Consider the following 20,772-nt stretch of genomic DNA (forward strand, 5'->3'; position numbering starts at 1 on the left):
GAAGGGTGGGCTTAAGAAAAACAGGTAGTAGACACTGAAAGAATAGTAGATACTAATTAAAAAAAAAATTCAGTGTGTTGAGACACTGCTAATGCAGCCAGACGGCAGTGAAGGGCAACAGGAAGGTTAGGCTGTGACCAGCGCTGAACCCTAACTATAACTGCTACATGTTAGATGATACAAACAGCCTAGGCCTAAAGATTGGAAACCCGTAGCAGCCGGTAGCTTCTTCTAGGATATACTTCTTATGTCCTGTGATGAAGGCCTGATTTCTGATTTCTATTTGCTGTGAAGCGGGGCTGGTGAGCAATGTAGTCTGGAAGAATGGGGTGGTCAGCAGGAATTGGGCAAACTGAGGCAAAGAAAAGCATAACAAAATGGAGCAAGATTCATGATATATAGAAACGATAAGCTGAAGCCAGGAGTCCAGGTAAGCACTCAGCAGCCCCAAGTCACTGAAAAAGATGGAGCAAAACTAGAATCAAGCTAAAACTCCAAGTTTAGCACAGAGCTAAAAGAAAACAAACAGTCACCATGTACCAGACACCCAACCTTGAAACTGAAGAGAAGGCCTGCCGCAGTCATTTTCCTTGAGTGAGAATCAATGACTAGCTCCCCTGAAAACAGTCAGGCTGCCATCTGTGACTGGGGACAAATATCTGAAAGGTCTGCTGCAAAGAAACTTGCCACACAAGGCAGGAAGAGAAGCAGCATCTCTACCTAAGCCCTGGCACAGCCTGACGGTGGGGAGATATACGAGATAGGAAAATGATTCCATCGACACTTTAAAAAAAGAGATGGGGGCCGGGCGCAGTGGCTCAAGCCTGTAATCCCAGCACTTTGGGAGGCCGAGACGGGTGGATCACGAGGTCAGGAGATTGAGACCATCCTGGCTAACACAGTGAAACCCCATCTCTACTAAAAATACAAAAAACTAGCCGGGCGTGGTGGCAGGCACCTGTAGTCCCAGCTACTGGGGAGGCTGAGGCAGGAGAATGGCATAAACCCGGGAGGCGGAGCTTGCAGTGAGCTGAGATTCGGCCACTGCACTCCAGCCTGGGCGACAGAGCGAGACTCCGTCTCAAAAAAAAAAAAAAAAAAAAAAGAGATGGGGCTGGGCGCAGTGGCTCATGTCTGTAATGCCAGCACTTTGGGAGGTCGAGGCAGGTGGATCACATGAGGTCAGGGGTTCGAGACCAGCCTGGCCAATATGGTGAAACCCTGTCTACTAAAAATACAAAAATTAGCTGGGCGTGGTGGCAGGTGCCTGTAATCCCAGCTACTCAAGAGGCTGAGGCAGGAGAATCACTGGAACCCAGGAGGCAGAGGTTGCAGTGAACTGAGATGGTGCCATTGTACTCCAGCCTGGGCAACAAGAGTGAAACTCCATCTCAAAAATAAATAAATAAAGAGATGGCTTTCCTAAAACCATGAGTGACATACATGGTGAAATTAGAAATCTTCTAAGGTACTCAGTTAAAGCTGGGAGTGTATGTGTGTAACATAAGATATTCTATTTAACTCTAAAACATAAAAAAATAAGTTGCCAACTTCATTCTACTCATTCATCTTTTGAAAAGTGTTAAGATTTACTAAAATCATTAAGCAAGCTCAGTGTAAAGGCTTCATAAGTGTAAGTATTTAAGAACACATTTATGATTATAAGTTATAAAACCACAGTTGGGCTATTCAATAGCAATACCAGAGATACATACATTTCTCAGAAGAAAATATTAGCCTCAAATCATGAGCAAAAATGAGCCTATGAATTGACAAACATGCCTCACTTACTGATATAATGCTACTGTTCTCATCTCCTTTTTTCTCTTCCTGTTCTTTTTTTTTAAAGTTGGGGGTCTTGCTATGTTGCCCAGGCTGGCATTGAACTCCTGGGCTCGAGGTATCCTTCCGTCTCAGCCTCCCAATTCGCTGGGACTACAGGCATGTACCAGTATGCCCAGCAATTCTCATTTAAAATATAATTATTTTGTAGAAGTTAATTTTATGGCATATTTATGCTGCATTCTCTCTCTCTCCTCTCTCTCTCTCTCCTCTCTCTCTCCTCTCTCTCTCTCTCTCTCTCTCTCTCTCGCCCCCCTGCTTTTTTTTTCTTTTACACCCAGGCTGGAGTACAATGGCATGATCACAGCTCACTGCAGCCCTGACCTCCTAGGCTCAAGTGGTCCTTCCACCTCAGCCTTCCAAGTAGCTGGGACTACAGGCACATACCACCATGCCCAGTTTATTTATCTTTTTTTTTTTTTTCTAGAGGTAGGGTCTTGCTATGTTGCCCAGGCTGGTCTCCAACTCCTGGGCTCAAGCGATCCTCTCTCTTCGGCCCCCCAAAGTGCTGGGACTACAGGTGTGAACCACCACTCCTGGCCTTATGCTGATTTTTCAAATACTAACATGGTTCATTCAAAGAAAATCAATCCACAACTAAAAGAGTATGCAATTCCAATTACCAAGTAAAGAAACTTTTTATTGATGGGTGCTGACGAGTTGATGGGTGCAGCACAGCAACATGGCACAAGTATACATATGTAACAAACCTGCACGTTATGCACATGTACCCTAGAACTTAAAGTATAATAATAATAAAAAATAAAATAAATTAAAAAAAAAAAAAAAAAAGAGTTATCGGCCGGGCATGTTGGCTCAGGCCTGTAATCCCAGCACTTTGGGAGGCCGAGGAGGGTGGATCACCTGAGGTCAGCAGCTCGAGACCAGCCTGGCCAACATGGACAAACCCTGTCTCTAATAAAAATACAAAAATTAGCCAGGCATAGTGGCAGGTGCCTGTAATTGCAGCTACTTGGGAGGCTGAGGCAGGAGAATCACTTGAACCCAGGAGGCGGAGGTTGCACTGAGCTGAGATCGTGCCATTGCACTCCGGCCTGGGAATAAGAGCAAAACTCTGTCCCAAAAAGTAAAAACTTAAAAAATTTAAAGAAGAGTTATTAACAAGTTTGGGGAGTTAGGAATAAACACATGAAGCATTAGCATAATGGAATCAACCTCAGTATCTATCAACAGCTGAATGGATAAAGAAAATGTATATATATACAATGGAATACCAGTCAGCCTTAAAAAGAAGGAAATCCTGTCATTTATGACAACATGGATTAATCTGAAGGATACTATGTTAAGTGAAATAAGCCAGGTACACAAATACCATATAATCTCACCTATATGTGGAATCAAAAAAAAAAAAAAAAGTCAAACTCATAGAAACAGAGCAAAATTGTGGTTACCAGAGGCTGGAGGGATTGGGAAGAAGTTGGTCAAAGCATCAACACAAAATTTCAGTTACGCAGAAGGAATACATTCAAAAGATGTATTATACATCATGGTGACTACAGTTAATTACAATATATTGTACACTTGAAAATTGCTAAGAGAGTATATTTTAAGTGTTCTCAACACAAAAAAAATAAGTATGTGAAGTAATGGGTATTTGCTTGATTTAGCCATTCCATAATGTATACATATATCAAAACGTCATGTTGAACACCATAAATAGATGTAATTTTTACTTGTCGATTAAAAACATATATTGAAAAAGAGCATATAATGGTGATGATTGCATAGCACTCTGAATGAAATTAGAGTCACTGAACTGTATGTATTTAATGCTACTTAAAAATGGTTAAAATGGCAAATTCTGTATTATACATATTTTACCACAACAAAAAAATACATGAATGGGGAAAAGAAAGAGTTAGTGTATTTTGCAATTACGCACCCTTTGTATATATTCAAAATTTTTTTGGCACTCAGATAATTCACTCAGATAATTGTGTAAGACTAATACATCAATTAAAAGCCTTTACCTAAGTTTCCATTTCAAAGATTAACCATACAACAGAAATTCTAAAGTCAAAAGTTCAAACAGCTAATATATGCAAAATATTTGAGGCATAATGCCTAAAAGCATTTTAAGGTTACGCAGTCTCACAACTGTATTACCATTACCTCCCTGAGGTTCTTATTCAACTATCATGCGACAAGAACATTTAAAAACCCAGGTTGTTTCTTAAAATTAAATGAAAAACCAATTTATCTAATGAACATAGATAATTTAGGAGTTTAAATATCACTAAACATTTTTAAATCATTATAATTCAACTAACCTTCTTTTTTCTCATTAATCTTTCTCTGAATTTATGAGTGATAAATCCCCTTGGGCCAGTGAACCGTAAACGCTGATACTTAGCCTGAATGTACAAGCTCTTCTGTACCAGGCCTGATTTATAATTGGGCTGGCATCTGCCACCTCTAAAGTTGCTCTGTGAAGGAAAAAAAGGAATTAAATGTTAAAACTACACCTTCCAAGTCTACTTTATTAGTAAACAGATGAGTGGGTGGCTGGGTGCGGTAGCTCACGCCTGTAATGCCAGCACTTTGGGAGACCGAGGCGGAACTCCTCAAGCTGATCGCTTGAGGTCAGGAGTTCGAGACCAGCCTGGCATGGTGAAACCCCGTCTCTACTAAAAATACAAAAATTAGCCAGGTGTGGTGGCAGGCGCCTGTAATCCTAGCTACTCAGGAGGGTAAGGCAGGAGAATTGCTTGAACCTGGGAGGCGGAGGTTGTAGCGAGTCACTGCTCTCTATGCTTGAAAAGCACGAAAGAGCGCCACTGCACTCCAGCCTGGGTGGCAGAGTAAGACCCTGTCTTAAACAAAACAAAACAAAAAACAGATGAAAAACTGTCTGATACTTGGAGCTGTCTGGATTCTAGGCCTTATAGATATTAAAACAGAAAGAGTTAATGATGGTGACAAAGTATGTTTCTCTCAAGCTGGCTTCCTAGTTCATTTTATATATTAATATATATTTTTAATTTTTATTCTTAGCTGGGCATGGTGGCTCATGCCTGTAGTCCCAGCTTCTCAGGAGGCTGAGGTGGGAGATAGCTTGAGTCTTGGAGGTAGAGGCTGCAGTAAGCTGTGATTGTGCCACACACTCCAGCCTGGGTGACAGAGCGAGACCCTGTCTCAAAAAAACAAAACGACAACAACAAAACCTGTATCAAACCAAATTTTGAAAACTGTTAAGTTAAAAGATTTTGAGGGCAGGCACAGTGGCTCACACCTACAATCCCAGCACTTTGGGAGACAGGTAGGAGGACTGCTTGAGGCCAGGAGTTCAAGACCAGCCTGGGCAACAGCGCGAGACCCTGTCTCTACAAAAAAATTAAAAAAGAAAAGAATTTGAAATTAATTCTTGAAATTCATCAAGCTAACAAAATAAAATGTTCAGAACCTCTAATGAACTAAAATTATTCTTCTGATTCATAGTGAAATATATCAAATCCCAATGAGAGGGAAAGATATAAAGTATCAATATCTATTTAAGAATCAAAAAATATTTTAACTTTATTCCTGTTAATACCTTCAAACAAATCTTTCTTTACTACAAAAGACCGATTACTTAAAAAGAACATTTCCTAACCTGCATATATTGTGCAGCACTACATTAGACATAAGAGGACAATGGATATTCGTGTGTTTCTCATGTGGTTGATAAGAGAAATGGTCTCTTGTTAATTTACTGCTGGGGGTGGAAGAGGAAAACAGTCCTCAGTTTTGTCAGTCGTGAACCAATCCTCTCCAAACCTTCCCAAACAATTCTCCAAATCTCCCTCCCTCACTTTCCCATATCACACACTGCTTGTGTCTCCCCGCATTTCCAAGCATCCTCCTAGAATAATCTAAAACAGATGGGAGCACTGGCGCAAAGGTTCATAGATGGAGTCTATCTCTGCCCTGCTAAATCTTAAAAACTCAGCTACTTGCCAACTTACTGGAAGAAGCTGCATTAAGTTCTTGACTATGAAAGGGATTTCTTCCCCAAAATCATTCAATTAAATTCTCCTATAGAAAATAAACTTGAAGCCATACGAAGAAAAACCCTGGGCTGAATGAAACTTTTAACAAGATCAGTTCAGCATAACTTGAATATTGGAAGATCTAATTCCAAGAAGTAGAGAGAAATATGGTAGAGAAAGACAGACTTTGGTGACCCAGCGTCCTCTCTCAGGCATAGTAAACTATAAAACTGTTCTGAGCTTATTTAACAAAATTCATACCTAATATCATATGCAAGGTACAAAGACTAAACAGATCCACCTCTTTTCCTTCAGGGGCTGAAAATGAGTAGAGATGCTGGGTCTAAGCACTAGAGACGCAGCTACTCCTTCTGATTTTGCCAATAGGAGTCTACCAAGATCCAGGAAAAGGGCTCTCCATGCTTGAAATGCACAAAAGAGCATTTAATTTGAATGGCACAAGCAGGAAGTCTTATTCTTCCATTTGCCTTACCACTCAAGAGCTAAGAACTCAACCAGTGCTCATTTATTAAGCAGGTACAAGGGTCAGAATAAAAGCTATACATTCTATATCTTTAAAATAGCAGCCGTTGCATACTAAATTTATTCCCAAATGTGTTTTTTTAAAATAAAATCAGAATTTTACTCAGAAGATTGATACATAAACTTTATTATCTGCTAATTTGTTCTTATCTTCTCAATTTTCTCAAGTAAAAAGGAAAAGACAACCTAGTTACATGTAAATGTTTCATCACAAAGGTGCATGGGAAGAGTTTTGTCTTTAAATCAAATTCTTTCTTTGTTTTTAATAAAAAACATCCCTGAGTCACATTCCAACTACTACATGGCCAGGGTCCAATCAAATGGGATGAAACTAATAGTGGCCCCTTTTAGAATGTTTCAGGGAAAGAGTTTACTATTTGTAAATGATTAAGGCTGAAAACAGAAGCCAAAATTACAAAAGCAAACAAAAGCACATTTCGTTTATAGAAAGTTAGGGTCTGAATAAATATTTATACACCTTTACAGATATGAGTCCAGATTTTTTTTTTTTTTTTTTTTTTTTGAGATAGAGTTTCCCTCTGTCACCCAGGCTGAAGTACAGTAGTGCAATCTGGGCTCACTGCAACCTCTGCCTCCTGGGTTCAAGCAATTCTCCTGCCTCAGGCTCCAGAGTACTTGGGACTATAGGTACATGCCATTGCGCCCAGCTCATTTTTGTATTTTTAGTAGAGACAGGGTTTCACTAAGTTGGCCAGGCTGATCTCGAACTCCTGACCTCAAGTGATTTGCCCGCCTCGGCCTCCCAAAGTGCTGGGATTACAGGCGTGAGCCACCATGCCCGGCCAGATATGAGTCAAGATTTCCTCAACATGAAGAGCTAACAATAATAACTCCTAAATAAACTATTATAAGGTTGAATACAATATTAACCTCTAAAGAAGTCAATAAAATTTTTTACAAACACTACAATGGCTGCATTAAATAACAACCCTCTTTAAACACTATTTGTTTCCCTTTGATAATAAAGTTTAGATTAACCAGCAACTAAAGCAATGCCAGGAGGAAAAGAGATTAGGTCTTAAGTGAGTTGTTGTTACTCGAGCTGCTGTTGCTTTTTAACAAGAGGACAGTTATGAAGTTGTGAAAGGGGAGAACTGGCTGCAGCAAGACCCATAACATCAAAAATATTAAGCTACTAATTTAGTGAAAGCCAAAATGTATGCTAGACTGAACCATGGCTTTAAAATTATGGCCTAATATATAGACATCTAAATAGAATAAGTACAATGGCTCTGTAATAATTTTCAAAGACTTGGCCAAAGAAATAGATTTTATTCTTTTTGAAATTTAGTGTTTGGTTGATTTTATTTAACTTCCATCCTCAGAGTACTTAGTAAGAGGAAACAGATTATGAGCCATATTGGGAAAACAAATGCAGAAATGATGTATTACAGTGGAATAGTTAACAAAACCAAGCAGATTCCTCTTTTCACAATTATTTCAGAAATGGGTATGTAAGACATAATGAAGCACATAATTTTACAAAAAAAAATTTATGCCAGGCCTATTTCTCAATTATTTTCTTAAGGCTACAGAAAATTTCAGGTAAAACAGAATTATAATGAGACACTAATGTTAAGACTATCTGCACAAACCTGACACATCAGAGCTAATCTTGAGACTGATGCAATCCATTTCTACATGTCCTCTAAGGTGATTACTACGTCGCTTTGAACTAGTCCAATTCATGTAAAAAGTAAACTATAGCAAAATATTTCCTTTTTTTTTTTTTTCCTTTTGGAACAGGGTCTCTTCGCTGTGTCGCCCAGGCCTGAGGGCAGTGGCACAATCTCGGCTCACTGCAACCTCTGCCTCCCAGGCTGAAGCGATCTTCCCACCCCAGCCTCCTGAGTAGCTGGGATTACAGGTGCACACCACTATGCCCAGCTAATTTCTGTATTTTTTGTAGAGACGGGGTTTTGCCATGTTGCCCAGGCTCTTCTCGAACTCCTGAGCTCAAGTGATCCACCCAAAGTGTTGGGATTACAGGTGTGAGCTACAGTACCCAAGCAAAATATTTCCTTTTCTTTTTTTTTTTTTTTTTTTTTGAGACGGAGTCTCGCTCTGTCGCCCAGGCTGGAGTGCAGTGGCCGGATCTCAGCTCACTGCAAGCTCCGCCTCCCAGGTTTACACCATTCTCCTGCCTCAGCCTCCCGAGTAGCTGGGACTACAGGCGCCCGCCACCTCGCCCGGCTAATTTTTTTGTATTTTTTTTAGTAGAGACGGGGTTTCACCGTGCTAGCCAGGATGGTCTCGATCTCCTGACCTCGTGATCCGCCCGTCTCGGCCTCCCAAAGTGCTGGGATTACAGGCTTGAGCCACCGCGCCTGGCCAATATTTCCTTTTCTTAGGAAGGATTATTTCTTCCCACTATTTTACTACAAAGAATTGTACACTTCTAAGCATTCATATAACATTATATAACTTTAAATGATTGCTCAAGAGGTAAAGTTATATATATCTTGAAAACATTTTTCTATGAATTTATGTTAAAGTATCTTCCCTTAAAGAAAAAAGGTAACAGAAAATAAATCTTATGATGCTCTTAGAAAAATACTATAATCAACTATATCTGACCAATCAGAACATGTAGGAAGCACTTAGATCTGAAAGCCCATCTATATTGTCTATAAGTTATGCAGACATCACATTTTCAGTTGATGTGATGCCCCATTACTCAAGAGATCAAAAGATGGCATAAAACACGTATATATTCTATGACCGTAATTATTTTTAAAAACTTCATGTCACACATGTTCTTAGATATACAAACCACTGGCTAAAAATGTAATCTATTCAATGCCTACAAATTATGTTACTCTTGTTGAATAAAATCTTTCAACATCTATAAATTTTGACTCTCAAGAAGCCAATATTAATAGACCTCACTCAGCTAACCTTCTAGTCCATAGACCTCACTCAGCTAACCTTCTAGTCCATAATTTTAGATAGTTTCTACTACTTTTCTATTCATACTAACTTCCTCCTAATGAGTTAACTACTCTATCAAGCCTGCCTGCCACTTTTACACAAAAAGCTCAAATTCTTTCCTTTATTTAGGGGAGGGAGACAATATGAGTGAAAAATATGAATAAAGTACCTATTACAGGCAAGAAACTGTCAAAATTGATTTTAAAAGCACCTCAACTTTTGTGAGCAAGGATACAGAAATATAATACCTTGGGCCGGGTGCAGTGGTTCAAGCCTGTAATCCCAGCACTTTGGGAGGCCAAGGTGGGTGATCACTTGAGGTCAGGTGCTTGAGATCAGTCTGGCCAACATGATGAAACCCTGTCTCTACTAAAAATACAAAAATTAGCTGGGCATGGTGGCGCGTGCCTGTAATCCCAGCTACTTGGGAGGCTGAGGCAGGAGAATAGCTTGAATCTGGGAGGCAGAGGTTGCAGTGAGCCGAGATCACGCCACTGCACTCCAGCCTGGATGACAGAGGGAGACTCCGCCTCAAAAAAAAAAAAAGAAATATAATACCTTGTATTATAATTCTAACTCCATATATTTGGGGGATGAGGTGTTCTGGATAATCAAACATATTGGTTGATTAAAAATTATCATTCATATCAGATACAGATGTACCAATAATTAGAGTGTGATAAAATATGCTTTGACAAAGCTACCTGGACCAGAATCTTCCTGTGATGACCCAGAACACCTCTAAGGGTTGTGTGTCCATGGCAGGGTTTTTCAATCTGTGATTCTTGGAGAAAGCTCTACAGCTCCGCACGTGTATCTTAGAGGTAAAGGTTCTGGCTTAAAGGGAGGGTCTGCAGTCTTGCCTGTCTCCCCACCTAGAGCCACTCCACCTGCATCTGTTTTATGTATTTGTGTTTCCATGTAATATTTGGAAAAGGATTCTACTGGTAAAAAAAAAAAAAAAAAATTGAAAATCAAGTCCTAAGGAAAGGGGTCATCAATAAATTGATTACAGTTAACTACAAATGTCCAGAAATACTAGTTTATAGCTACCATTTGAAATCATATTACAAAACAGCTCTTGATTTACTAACACTAAAACATTATGTCCAAAGCATAAAACCAAAGCTGGAATTAAATGGAAAACAACACTCAATACCTTGAAAGGTCTTACTCTTGTGTTTCGGCGATTTCCCTCAACCTGAAATGGTTTGTGAGTAATTATGTCTTTTCTCTGCGTAGTATAATTCTGCATGAAAAAAAAGTAGTGGTGTGGGTTAATAGACTTTAAAGTTTATTTTAAAAGCTTGTTTACCATTAGAAAACACATTTTAAATGTACAGGATTAAGAACACAAAGCAGGGAGCAGGGAGCTTAGCCGTAGAGCACATACACATCTCCTCCTTGACCCATGCTAACTTGACCCTCGACCTTGACTACCATGATCCATGCCAGTTTGTGAGGAGCCAGGATCATTTATGCCTGTAACAAGTATAAAACATACTCGTGTATAACATAATGAGTGAGTTTGAGAAAATCGAGGATATATCTAGCATTTATTCAGGCACCTAGGAGAGAAATGAACCCATTACTATCAGGAGTTGCTAAAGGGTTCCTACTGCCTAAGAAGAATACAAATCCTCAACATTGCAGGAGGCAGGTATTCCTGACTCAGGTAACTGATTTGAGGTGATGCTCTTGCCATGGCTAGAAAAGTATCAGAAATAAGAGAAAGAACTACATTAGTAAGTCTATAACTATGAGGAACCAAAATCCTCTGGTGGAAACAGAATAGATTACATTTTAGCTGGTGGAAACAGAAAAGATGGGGCCCATTCTCAAGATGGTTTCCTTTTTCTAAAATCAACAGTCTTATCACCTTCTATTATTTCCACTTTCTGTGGAGTCTGGCCAGAGGAAGGACTGTACTAGGCAACTGCTGACATGGCTCCCAGTGATCCAACCAATTATTCCTCCCTTTGAATGTGGGCAGGACCTAGGAGGCTGCTTCTTGCAAAAAGAATATGGTAAAGGATGAGATTTTACTTGTGAAATTAGGTTACCAACTGTGGCTTCCATCTTTCTCACCATTACTTGCCTGTTCTTATGGAAGCTAGCTGCCATTTTGTGAGCTGCTCTATATAAAGGCAAATCTTTAAGACAGAAAGTAGATTAGTGTTGGCTGGGGGTGGCAAAGGGGAGTAACGAAACAGGCATGAGGGCTCATACTGGGTAATGAAAACATTCTAAAAGTGGACTACGGTAATGGTTGCACGCTTTGGTTAATTTACTAAAAATCATTAAATTGTACACCTAAAATGGGTGAATTTTATGGTATGTAAATTATGCCTTAATAAATATGTTCCAAGAGAGCTTAAGAGTTGTTCCCAAAAAATCTTTTTTGAAATTTTTTTATTATTATTATTTTTTTTTTGTAGAGATGAGGTCTAGCCACGTTGCCCAGGCTGGTCTTGAACTCCTGGGCCCAAGAAATCCTCCTGCCTTGGCCTCCCAAAGTGCTAGGATTACAAGCATGAACCACTGCACCTGGCCCCCCAGAAAATCTTAAGAAAGCTAGATTTATTAGCTTTATTTAATGAATCCAATAAAATGCTACTAAATCAAGTAAGAAATGACCATTTCTTCTGTCATAATAACTTTACATATCAACGGAATCTTATAACATATACTTAATGAACAGTTACAAACGTGAAAAATATTGGTGATCCCTGTACATTCCGATGTATTGGAGAAGAAGAAATTATAAAAATGAAAATTTTAGAACTGTGATCTTACCATGTAAGGTTTTTCAATACATTTTTTAAAATTTGATTTTATAAAATGCATGGGTTTTTGGAATCCATCAGTATGAACATTCTTTACCTTTGAAAAACTGGAACTCTGATCTTCCCTAATAAGGAAAGAGAGAAAATAAGAATATTTTATTAGTATAACATTTTTTCCAACAAATAAACAAGAATAATTTTAAAAAGCCCCTTCAGAAACAATTAAAGTAGCACACAAATTAAATCTCAATGATCTATCACTACTAAAATTACAAATGATAGTCATTAGGCCTAAACCCGTCATTTTGCCTCATTTTCCAACAAATGTTATTTACCTAAGTTGGAGGTTAGCAATGGGGAAAAACATTCCTTGAACCAGGGTTCTCAATCTGGGGTCTAAGGATAGGCTTCCTGGGGGCTGTAACCCCCGAAACCATATGTGAAATGTGTGTTTTGTGTAAAGATAATTACTGCTCTAGAACCTTTGGCAGCACTGCCCCCCTCCCCTTCTTGCTAACAGGCTCTTACTGGTGGAAGCACCAAGGGCTCATGATCCAGCCCATTCATCAGAGGCAAGGTGTATGACTGGCTCAGGGTCCCCTCACTGGCAGAGCTGAGGCCTCTGATACTGCAGGGCCACAGCAGGGAACGACAGCCGCCTCTCTCCCGTCATCATGGGGTCCTGAGGCCACAAAGGGCTCTTCTCAGGCAGCCCTATCTGGGAGGGAGGTCCTTCCCTGGACTCTTCCTCTGATCTCCAAAGCCTCATTTCCACAGCCCTTGGGGGTTCCTCTCCGTGTCACACCCTGCATCTCTCCACAATGCTTCTCAGCCCCTTCCTGTGTCTTCCACAGGCCCACCTTCAGTCTTTCCCATGGATTCCCCACTGGCAACAAGATAACTTCCACACTCTTCATCGTGACCCCATGGCCCTTTCTGCTCTGGCCCTTGCTACCTTGCTCCAATCTCCCCAACAAGCACACTGAGCCTTAGGATTTTTGTTTGTTTGTTTTTGAGACAGAGTCTTGCTCTGTCGCCTAGGCTGGAGTGCAGTGGCGCAATCTTGGCTTACTGCAAACTCCACCTCCTAAGTTCAAGCAATTCTCCTGCCTCAGCCTCCCGAGTAGCTAGGATTACAGGCACGTGCCATCATGCCCCGCTAATTTTTTTTATTTTTAGTAGAGACGGGGTTTCACCATGTTGGCCAGGCTGGTCTTGAACTCCTGACCTCAAGTGATCCATCCACCTCGGCCTCCCAAAGTGCTGGGATTACAGGCGTGAGCCACCGCGCCCAGCCGGGAATATTGAAGCTCATGTGGTTCCCGGCACCCAGCAATCTCTCCTGCTTCTACACCTTTGCATGTGCAGTTCCTTCTGTGACCATTTCCTTCTACTTTGATTAACTTAAAGATTTAGATCCATTTATACCTCTTCAAGGAAGTTTCCTAAACCCTTCTGAGGTGAACTAGGTGCTCCCTGGTATGTGCGCATGTAGCATTTTTGAGTCTTAACACCTATCACTCCGTATTTGTAACTACTGGTGTACCTGTCTGTTTAACAGAACAAGTTGCTATTCCTTCGGAGGAAGCACTGCGGATGATTCATTTTGTGGTCCCAGTTCTGATCCCAGAATCTGACATGAAATAGACACTCAGGGTTTTTTTAAATGTTAAAAAGGCCTATGTTTTGTCAAAACGCTGACGACAATAGGTCAAAAGAGTAAAGTGCAAAGCTGTATATTGAGGATAATTTCAACTATTTAAAATATACACATATGTGCCCAGAAAAAAATAAATGACAAGAAATGTACTAAATATTAACAGTGGTCATCTCTGACTGGTAAAATCAGGAATGCCTTATATTTTTGATTTTATACTTTATTATATTTTTCCAAATGATTACCATTAGTGTATATGACTACTTCTACAAACAAAGCAATGGATTTTTAAAAATTCTCTTTGCAAAGCATATATCTGAAAAGGGAGCTATATCCAGAATATACAAAGAACTCCTACACCTCAACAATAAAAAGACTTTGATTTTAAAATAGGCAAAGGATTTGAATAGAAATTTCTCCAAAAACATACCAATGGCCAATAAGCACATGGAAAGATGCTCAACATCATTAGTCATCAGAGAAATGCAAATTAAAACTACAATGAGATACCACTTTACACTAACTAGGATGGCTATAACCAAAAAGATGACAATACCAATGTTCATAACAGCACTATTTACAATAGCCAAAGGGTGAAAGCAATACAAATGTCCACAAACAGAAAAACAGATAAACAAAATGTAGTACAGCCATACAATGGAGTATTATTCAGCCTTAAAAGAGAATAAATTTTTTTAAAAAAGGAATGAAATTCTGACACATGATACAACATGGATTGACCCTGAAAACACTATGCTAAGTGAAAGAAGCCAGAGAGAAAAGGACAAATATTGTCTGATTCTACTTAGATACCCACAATAGGCAAATTCATATAGACAGAAAGAATAGAGGTTACCAGGGGCTGCAGCGAGGAGAGCATGAGGAGTTATTATTCAACGGAAACAGAGTTACTGTTTGTGAAGATGAAAAAGTTCTGGAAGTGGATACAAACATCTGATGATGATTGTACCAGTGAATATACTCAATGTCAATGAATTTTACACTTAAAAATGGTTAAAATGGTAAATTTAGGATATGTATATTTTGTCACAATACAAAAATTAAATCCTTTGATATTTGATTTTTGACCAGGCAAATGAATGCTCAGATTAGAGAATCTATTTCCCAGCTGCCCTGCAGCTAGGCATAGCCATGGGACTAAATTTTGGACAAGTTATCATGTGTAAATTTCAAGAAGTCTTTAAAGGAAAGGCTAGAATGAGGACATGATGGCTAAAGCACAGATACCCATATTGCATCATGAGGCAGACACTACACACAGAGGATATGAGAGGAAGAAGATCTAAGCAGCCTGGTTCCCTGATGCGTCCACTCTACCATGTCGACCCTATCATGTAGATTTCCTACCTCTAATCTTTTTTTATTACTTAAGAAGGAAATACTTTTTTTCTCTAGCTCTTACAGTCCATTCTCCACCCAGCAACCAGAGTGATCCTTTTAAAATTTAAGTGAGATTATGTCTCTTCTCTGGTTACAACCCAAAATGTTTTCTAACTTCATCCAGAATAAAATACAAAGTCTTCATGTCCTTCAGTTCTTCAAAGTCGTTCGTGACTGGCCTCATCTACTAACTCTCTCCCTTTACTACCCTGTCACAACCCCACTGTCCCCCTTTCTATTCCTTAAACAAAAGCAGGCATGCACCTGTCTTAAGGTCTTTGCTTTTGCTGTTCCCTCTCTTGAAATACTATCCTCTCAAATAACCCTATGGCTAACTCCCTCACTTAATTCACAACCCAGCTACATTTTTTAAAAAGTCATAAGTCTACTCCATGACCACCCTAAATAAAACCGTATCACACATGTCACTCTTTGCTATTAAATTTCCTCTTCTGCCTTATTTTCACCTATCACTCCACTGACATGTATTTATTTTCTTTCTTCTACCATTAAATTATAAGTAACATGAAGACAAAGGTTTGTATATAGTTTTTCATTATATCCCCAGTCCTTAGAACAGTAACTAGAACAAAGAGATCAATATATAAATACCTGTTGACTATATGAATATAATATCTTTATAAAGTGTACTCTACTTCAGTATAGATTATGACTGTTGCAACAGCAAGAATAAAAACTGATGTTTTCCCGTAACCTGCCCAGCTTAAACGACAGACTGTCCTTCCAACTCCTTGTTAAAAAATAAAAAATAAAAGAAATTCTTGGCAGTTTGATGTCCTCTTCAAGTCCACTGATACTATTTTTAAGCTACTTTATCAAACACATTCCATACTTCTATAATAAAACAACTCATTTACATTGTAGGAAACTTAGTAACTACAGTTAGAAAAGTCAGAAATAGTATGTCAGGAGAAAACATGGAGACATTAGAGTAAGAAACGGGTAAGAAATGGAAGCAAATCCAGACCATCCTTAACTTACAATGGTTTGACTTACAATTATTTTACTTTACAGTGGGTTATCGGGATGTTGCCCTATCATAAGTTAAGGAACACCTGTAGAGAACAGATGGGTCCTAGAGGCCAGACAGAATCCCCAAGTGTTAGACTTGCTTGTGAAAGATCCTAAGGTATCAAGGAATAGTAACCTAAATCTAAATGCATTACAATTTAGGTATCCTCTGTCTTGTCTACTCCTTTGGAAACTCTTCATCCATTCATTCAACAAACATGAACTGAGCTCAGGGCAGTGGGGATACACCAGTGAGCAAACACAGACAAAGAGGCTGCATACAATTTTTTGAGGGAAAACTGCACAGGTGAGAAATCACTACATCCTTTGACTTATGATCGCATCATGTTTCATTTCTTTCACATCTCTGTGGAAACTACCCTGACTTGATATTAAAAGTTTATATAAAAACATAATATATAATGAGGTCAATTTTTATAAATTGAATTTCTAAGATAAAATGATAAAATATTTTTCTTATTTAAACAAAGAAATTGAATCAGGATAAAGTGAGAGATTAATAATAAGAGTTGGCGACGATATGGAGCAACTGGGCCCGTCACATGCTGCTGGTGGAAGTGTAAAGTAGTCCAGCCACTTTGGAAGACAGTCTGGCAGTTCCTCAAAAAGTTAATCATAGAGTAACCATCAAACTCATCAATTCCACTCCTAGCCATATATTGAAGAGAAATGAAAACAGGTATCTGTACAAAAACTTGCACACAAATGTTCACAGCACAGTTATTCACAATAGACAAAAAGTGGAAACAACCCAAATGTCCATCAACTGGTGAACGGATCAACATAATACGACACAGCCATGCAATGGAATATTATTCAGCCATACGTAAGAATTCTCACGCTACAACATGGATGAGCATTAAAAACATTATGCTATAGGAAAGAAGTCAGTTATGAGAGGCCACATATTCTATTATCGTATTTATATGAAATGTCAGGCCAGGTGTGGTGGCTCATGCCTGTACTCTCAGCACTTTGGGAGACTGAGGCGGGTGGATCCCTTGAGCGCAGGAGTTTGAGACCAGCCTGGGCAACATGGTGAAACCCCATCTCTACAAAAAAAAAAAAAAAAAAAAAAAAAAGAAAAATCAGCCGGGCATGCTGGCAGGAGCCTGTGGTCCCAGATGCTCGGGAGGCCGAGGTGGGAGAATCACCTGAGCCTCACGGAAGGTCGAGGCTGCAGTGAGCTGTGATCATGCCTCTGTACTCCATCCTGGGTGACAGAGACCCTGTCTCAAAACAACAACAACAACAAAATGATTATATGAAATGTCAGGATTAGACAAAGCCATAGATACAGAAAATAGAACAGTGGTTGCCAGGGACTAACGGGGAAGGAGAAATGGGGCAGGGAGTGGCAGCTAATGGGTAGAGGGTTTACTTTTGGGGTGATGAAATGTTTTGGAATTAGATAGTAATGACGGTTGCATAAGTTCGTGAATACACTAAAAACTACTGAATTGTTTACTTTTGCAGGATGAATGTTAAGTAATGTCTCACTTTTAAAAACTCCTCATGGCTCCACTCTGCCTCACCACCTATCCGATACAAATAAAATAATCCAACAGATCCAGCAAAAGACAGCTTGTAGGAACACATCCTTGCACACTATCACACTGTCCTCAAAGCTAGCATTCATAGCACTTAATGCTGACCAGCTACTTTACCTTATACTCATCACTTTACTTAATTTTAATCACCACTGTGAGGCAAGTACAACTCTTATCCCTACTTTACAGACGAGGAAACAGAGACAAAATAATCTGCCCAAAGTCGGTCACATAGCTAGGAATCTAAGAGCCAGGCACTGAACTCACGTCCAACTCCAGTGCTCAAGTTCTTAATCACGTCAAGGGGTAAATATACATCCTAAAGCATCTTACAATCTTTAAAATATGTTGATTGTCTTAAATCTGTTTTTAAAACCTGTTTCTTGGTACTCGGGGTTTCTTACACTTGTTGAGTCAAGGAAAGCATGACAGAGAGCTTGTGTCATTAAGGAGCACAGCCATGTCAGGCATTAACCATTAGGAGACTAGAGACTTTCACACAGCAAGGGACAACATTTTAACTCTTTCATTTTCAATTGTTTTATATGCCTCAACACATCGTTTCACCATGTTTTAATTAGTCCTGAACTTATTGTCAGAATCAAGTCCATGTATTCTGACCTAGTTAGCTACAGACTTGACTTAAAGGTCTTGTCAAATACAGTATCTTACCAATTTGATACAAAAGATTACGGAAAAACAATTAGCACTGTCTCTTTGTATTCATACAGTCTCACTTTTTGGGAGATCCAAGTAGTGTAAGAACTCAAGTGAACTGGAAATGCTGTCCTGTTCAATTATACCTCATAATCATATGGGGCCCCAGAGTTGCCATGAGTTCCATCCATGTGGTATTCAGAACTAGAGATAAACTGGGGTTGATCTAGACTACTGAGGCCCCCTAAACAGAAGTATGAGGTTAAGAAAGAAAAATCTACTGAGGACCTATTTGCCATATATGACATAAGTACTTCACATGTGCCAGCTCATTTAATATTCATAACTGCCCCATAGCATAAATTGATTTTAACATCATTTTATAGATGAAGAGGCTCCAGAGACTAAGCAAATTTGTCCAAGATTGGCCAGCTTGTAAAGTGAGAGAGATGAGATTCAAACTTAGGTCTCTTCTGCATTTTCTACTACACCTGCCTCAATTTCATGGACGATATCCACAAAATGTGGACTTTTTTCACTTTTTGTCAGTACAGTTATCCACAATTATCCAGTACAGACATCCACAGAGAGTCCCAAAAGATAACTGTACTGACTTCAGGAAATTTTCTACTATTCAAAGACTAACCCAGAATCTAAAGCACAGAATGTATCAGAGTTTCAATCAGCTCAAGCTAAATAGTCCTCAATGTATCAGAGTTTCAATCAGCTCAAGCTAAATAGTCCCCAAACTTGCCAGTCCTGCCTCCTGCTAATATTCTAAAAGCGGTAACACTCCTCTTCAGAATTATAAAGACCTCAAATACCCACCTACCCCATAGTTTTTGTTGTTTAAATCAAACCACATATGATAATCACTGAATAACCTGGAAACATTTTAATAGATTTCACTTAAACATATAAGACGGATTTGAAGGAGCAAATCCCTATATTAAAATGAAAATTACCATCACACAAAAAATGTAAAAATATGGTAAAACCCAAAGCTCCCTGATAACAGGATGTTTGTCATCTACTGATTACCTCTCTGCAGCACTAGCTATGTGAAAAATGTGCTCATCTTCATTCTGTAACCGTTCTTTTCGCCTTCTTTCAATGTCATGTCGTAGGTCATTCGGATCTATTATTTTGATCAGAGTCTGAGGAATTTTGACAGAAGACAAACCATTCACAATACTGTTAGTTGCACAAAGACCATATCTAACAAGAACCTTAATTACAAGTCCTAGATAAGTTATCTTGTATTCATCCTGCTAATGGTACTGTAAACTAATACAGATATTTTGAGACCCAATTGACAATAAACAGAAAAGCTCCTAACATTGAACCAGGATTCCCACCTATGAGACTCTAACCCAAAGAAAAGATTATCTACCTAAACAGATTCAAAATAGTATATTTAAAATAACAAAAAATAGAAGCTACTCAAATGTAAAAAAAAAATTAAGAGGAAGGGAAGAATGAGTAAATAAATCATGGTAAACTTAAGTCAAAAGAATAATATACAATCATTTAACTTATGGTAATAAAGACTATGTGGAAGTCAACATAGAAAAGTACTTTTTTTTTTTTTTTTGAGACAGAGTCTCGCTCTGTTGCCCAGGCAGGAGTGCAGTGGCACGATCTTGGCTCACTGCAAGCTCTGCCTCCCGGGATCACGCCATTCTCCTGCCTCAGTCTCCCGAGTGGCTGGGACTACAGGCACCTGGCTAATTTTTTTGTATTTTTAGTAGAGACGGGGTTTCACCCTATTAGCGAGGATGGTCTTGATCTCCTGACCTCATGATCCACCCGCCTCAGCCTTCCAAAGTGCTGGGATTACAGGTGTGAGCCACCGCACCCGGCCGAAAAGTGCTTATTGAAAAAAGTTAATTAGGCCAGGTGCAGTGGCTCATGCCAGTAATCCCAGCACTTTGGGAGGCTGAAGTGGGTGGATCATTTGAATAGGAGTTCAAGACCAGCCTGGCCAACATGGTGAAACCCCATCTCTACCAAAATACAAAAATTAGCCGGGTGTGATGATGGGTGCCTGTAATCCCAGCTACTTGGGAGGCTGAGGCAGGAGAATGGCTTGAAACTGGGAGGAGGGAGGTTGCAGTGAGCTGAGATCACGCCACTGCACTCCAGCCTGGGTGACAGTAAGATTGCCAGAAAAGATGATCAAATAATATTTTGTGTTAAATGACTAAATTATAGGTGATTTTTTTAAAAAGCACAGATTTCCTGTAAGTTGATTATAGGACTTTGATGATTAGAAATTGTCTGAAAATATCATTTGTTCAACAAATTAACCTATCTCCATAAATTCAGCAAAAATTATAATC

The 20,772-nt window shown here is 39.2% G+C and overlaps 1 protein-coding gene across 1 annotated transcript in view; it reads right to left on the reverse strand.

Moving 5' to 3' along the window:
* Positions 1-20,772, reverse strand: part of BCLAF3 (BCLAF1 and THRAP3 family member 3) — a 51,957-nt gene that overhangs the window by 12,885 nt on the left and 18,300 nt on the right. The window contains exons 7-10 of the mRNA XM_025372563.1: positions 19,472-19,587; positions 12,210-12,237; positions 10,486-10,575; positions 4,134-4,289 (exon numbers count right to left, since the gene is read on the reverse strand). Coding sequence (XP_025228348.1) covers positions 4,134-4,289; positions 10,486-10,575; positions 12,210-12,237; positions 19,472-19,587 — 390 coding nt within the window. The remainder of the gene's footprint in view (positions 1-4,133; positions 4,290-10,485; positions 10,576-12,209; positions 12,238-19,471; positions 19,588-20,772) is intronic.

This window comes from Theropithecus gelada, chromosome X, assembly GCF_003255815.1.
Source record: "Theropithecus gelada isolate Dixy chromosome X, Tgel_1.0, whole genome shotgun sequence".
In the NCBI taxonomy this organism is placed as follows: Eukaryota; Metazoa; Chordata; class Mammalia; order Primates; family Cercopithecidae; genus Theropithecus; species Theropithecus gelada.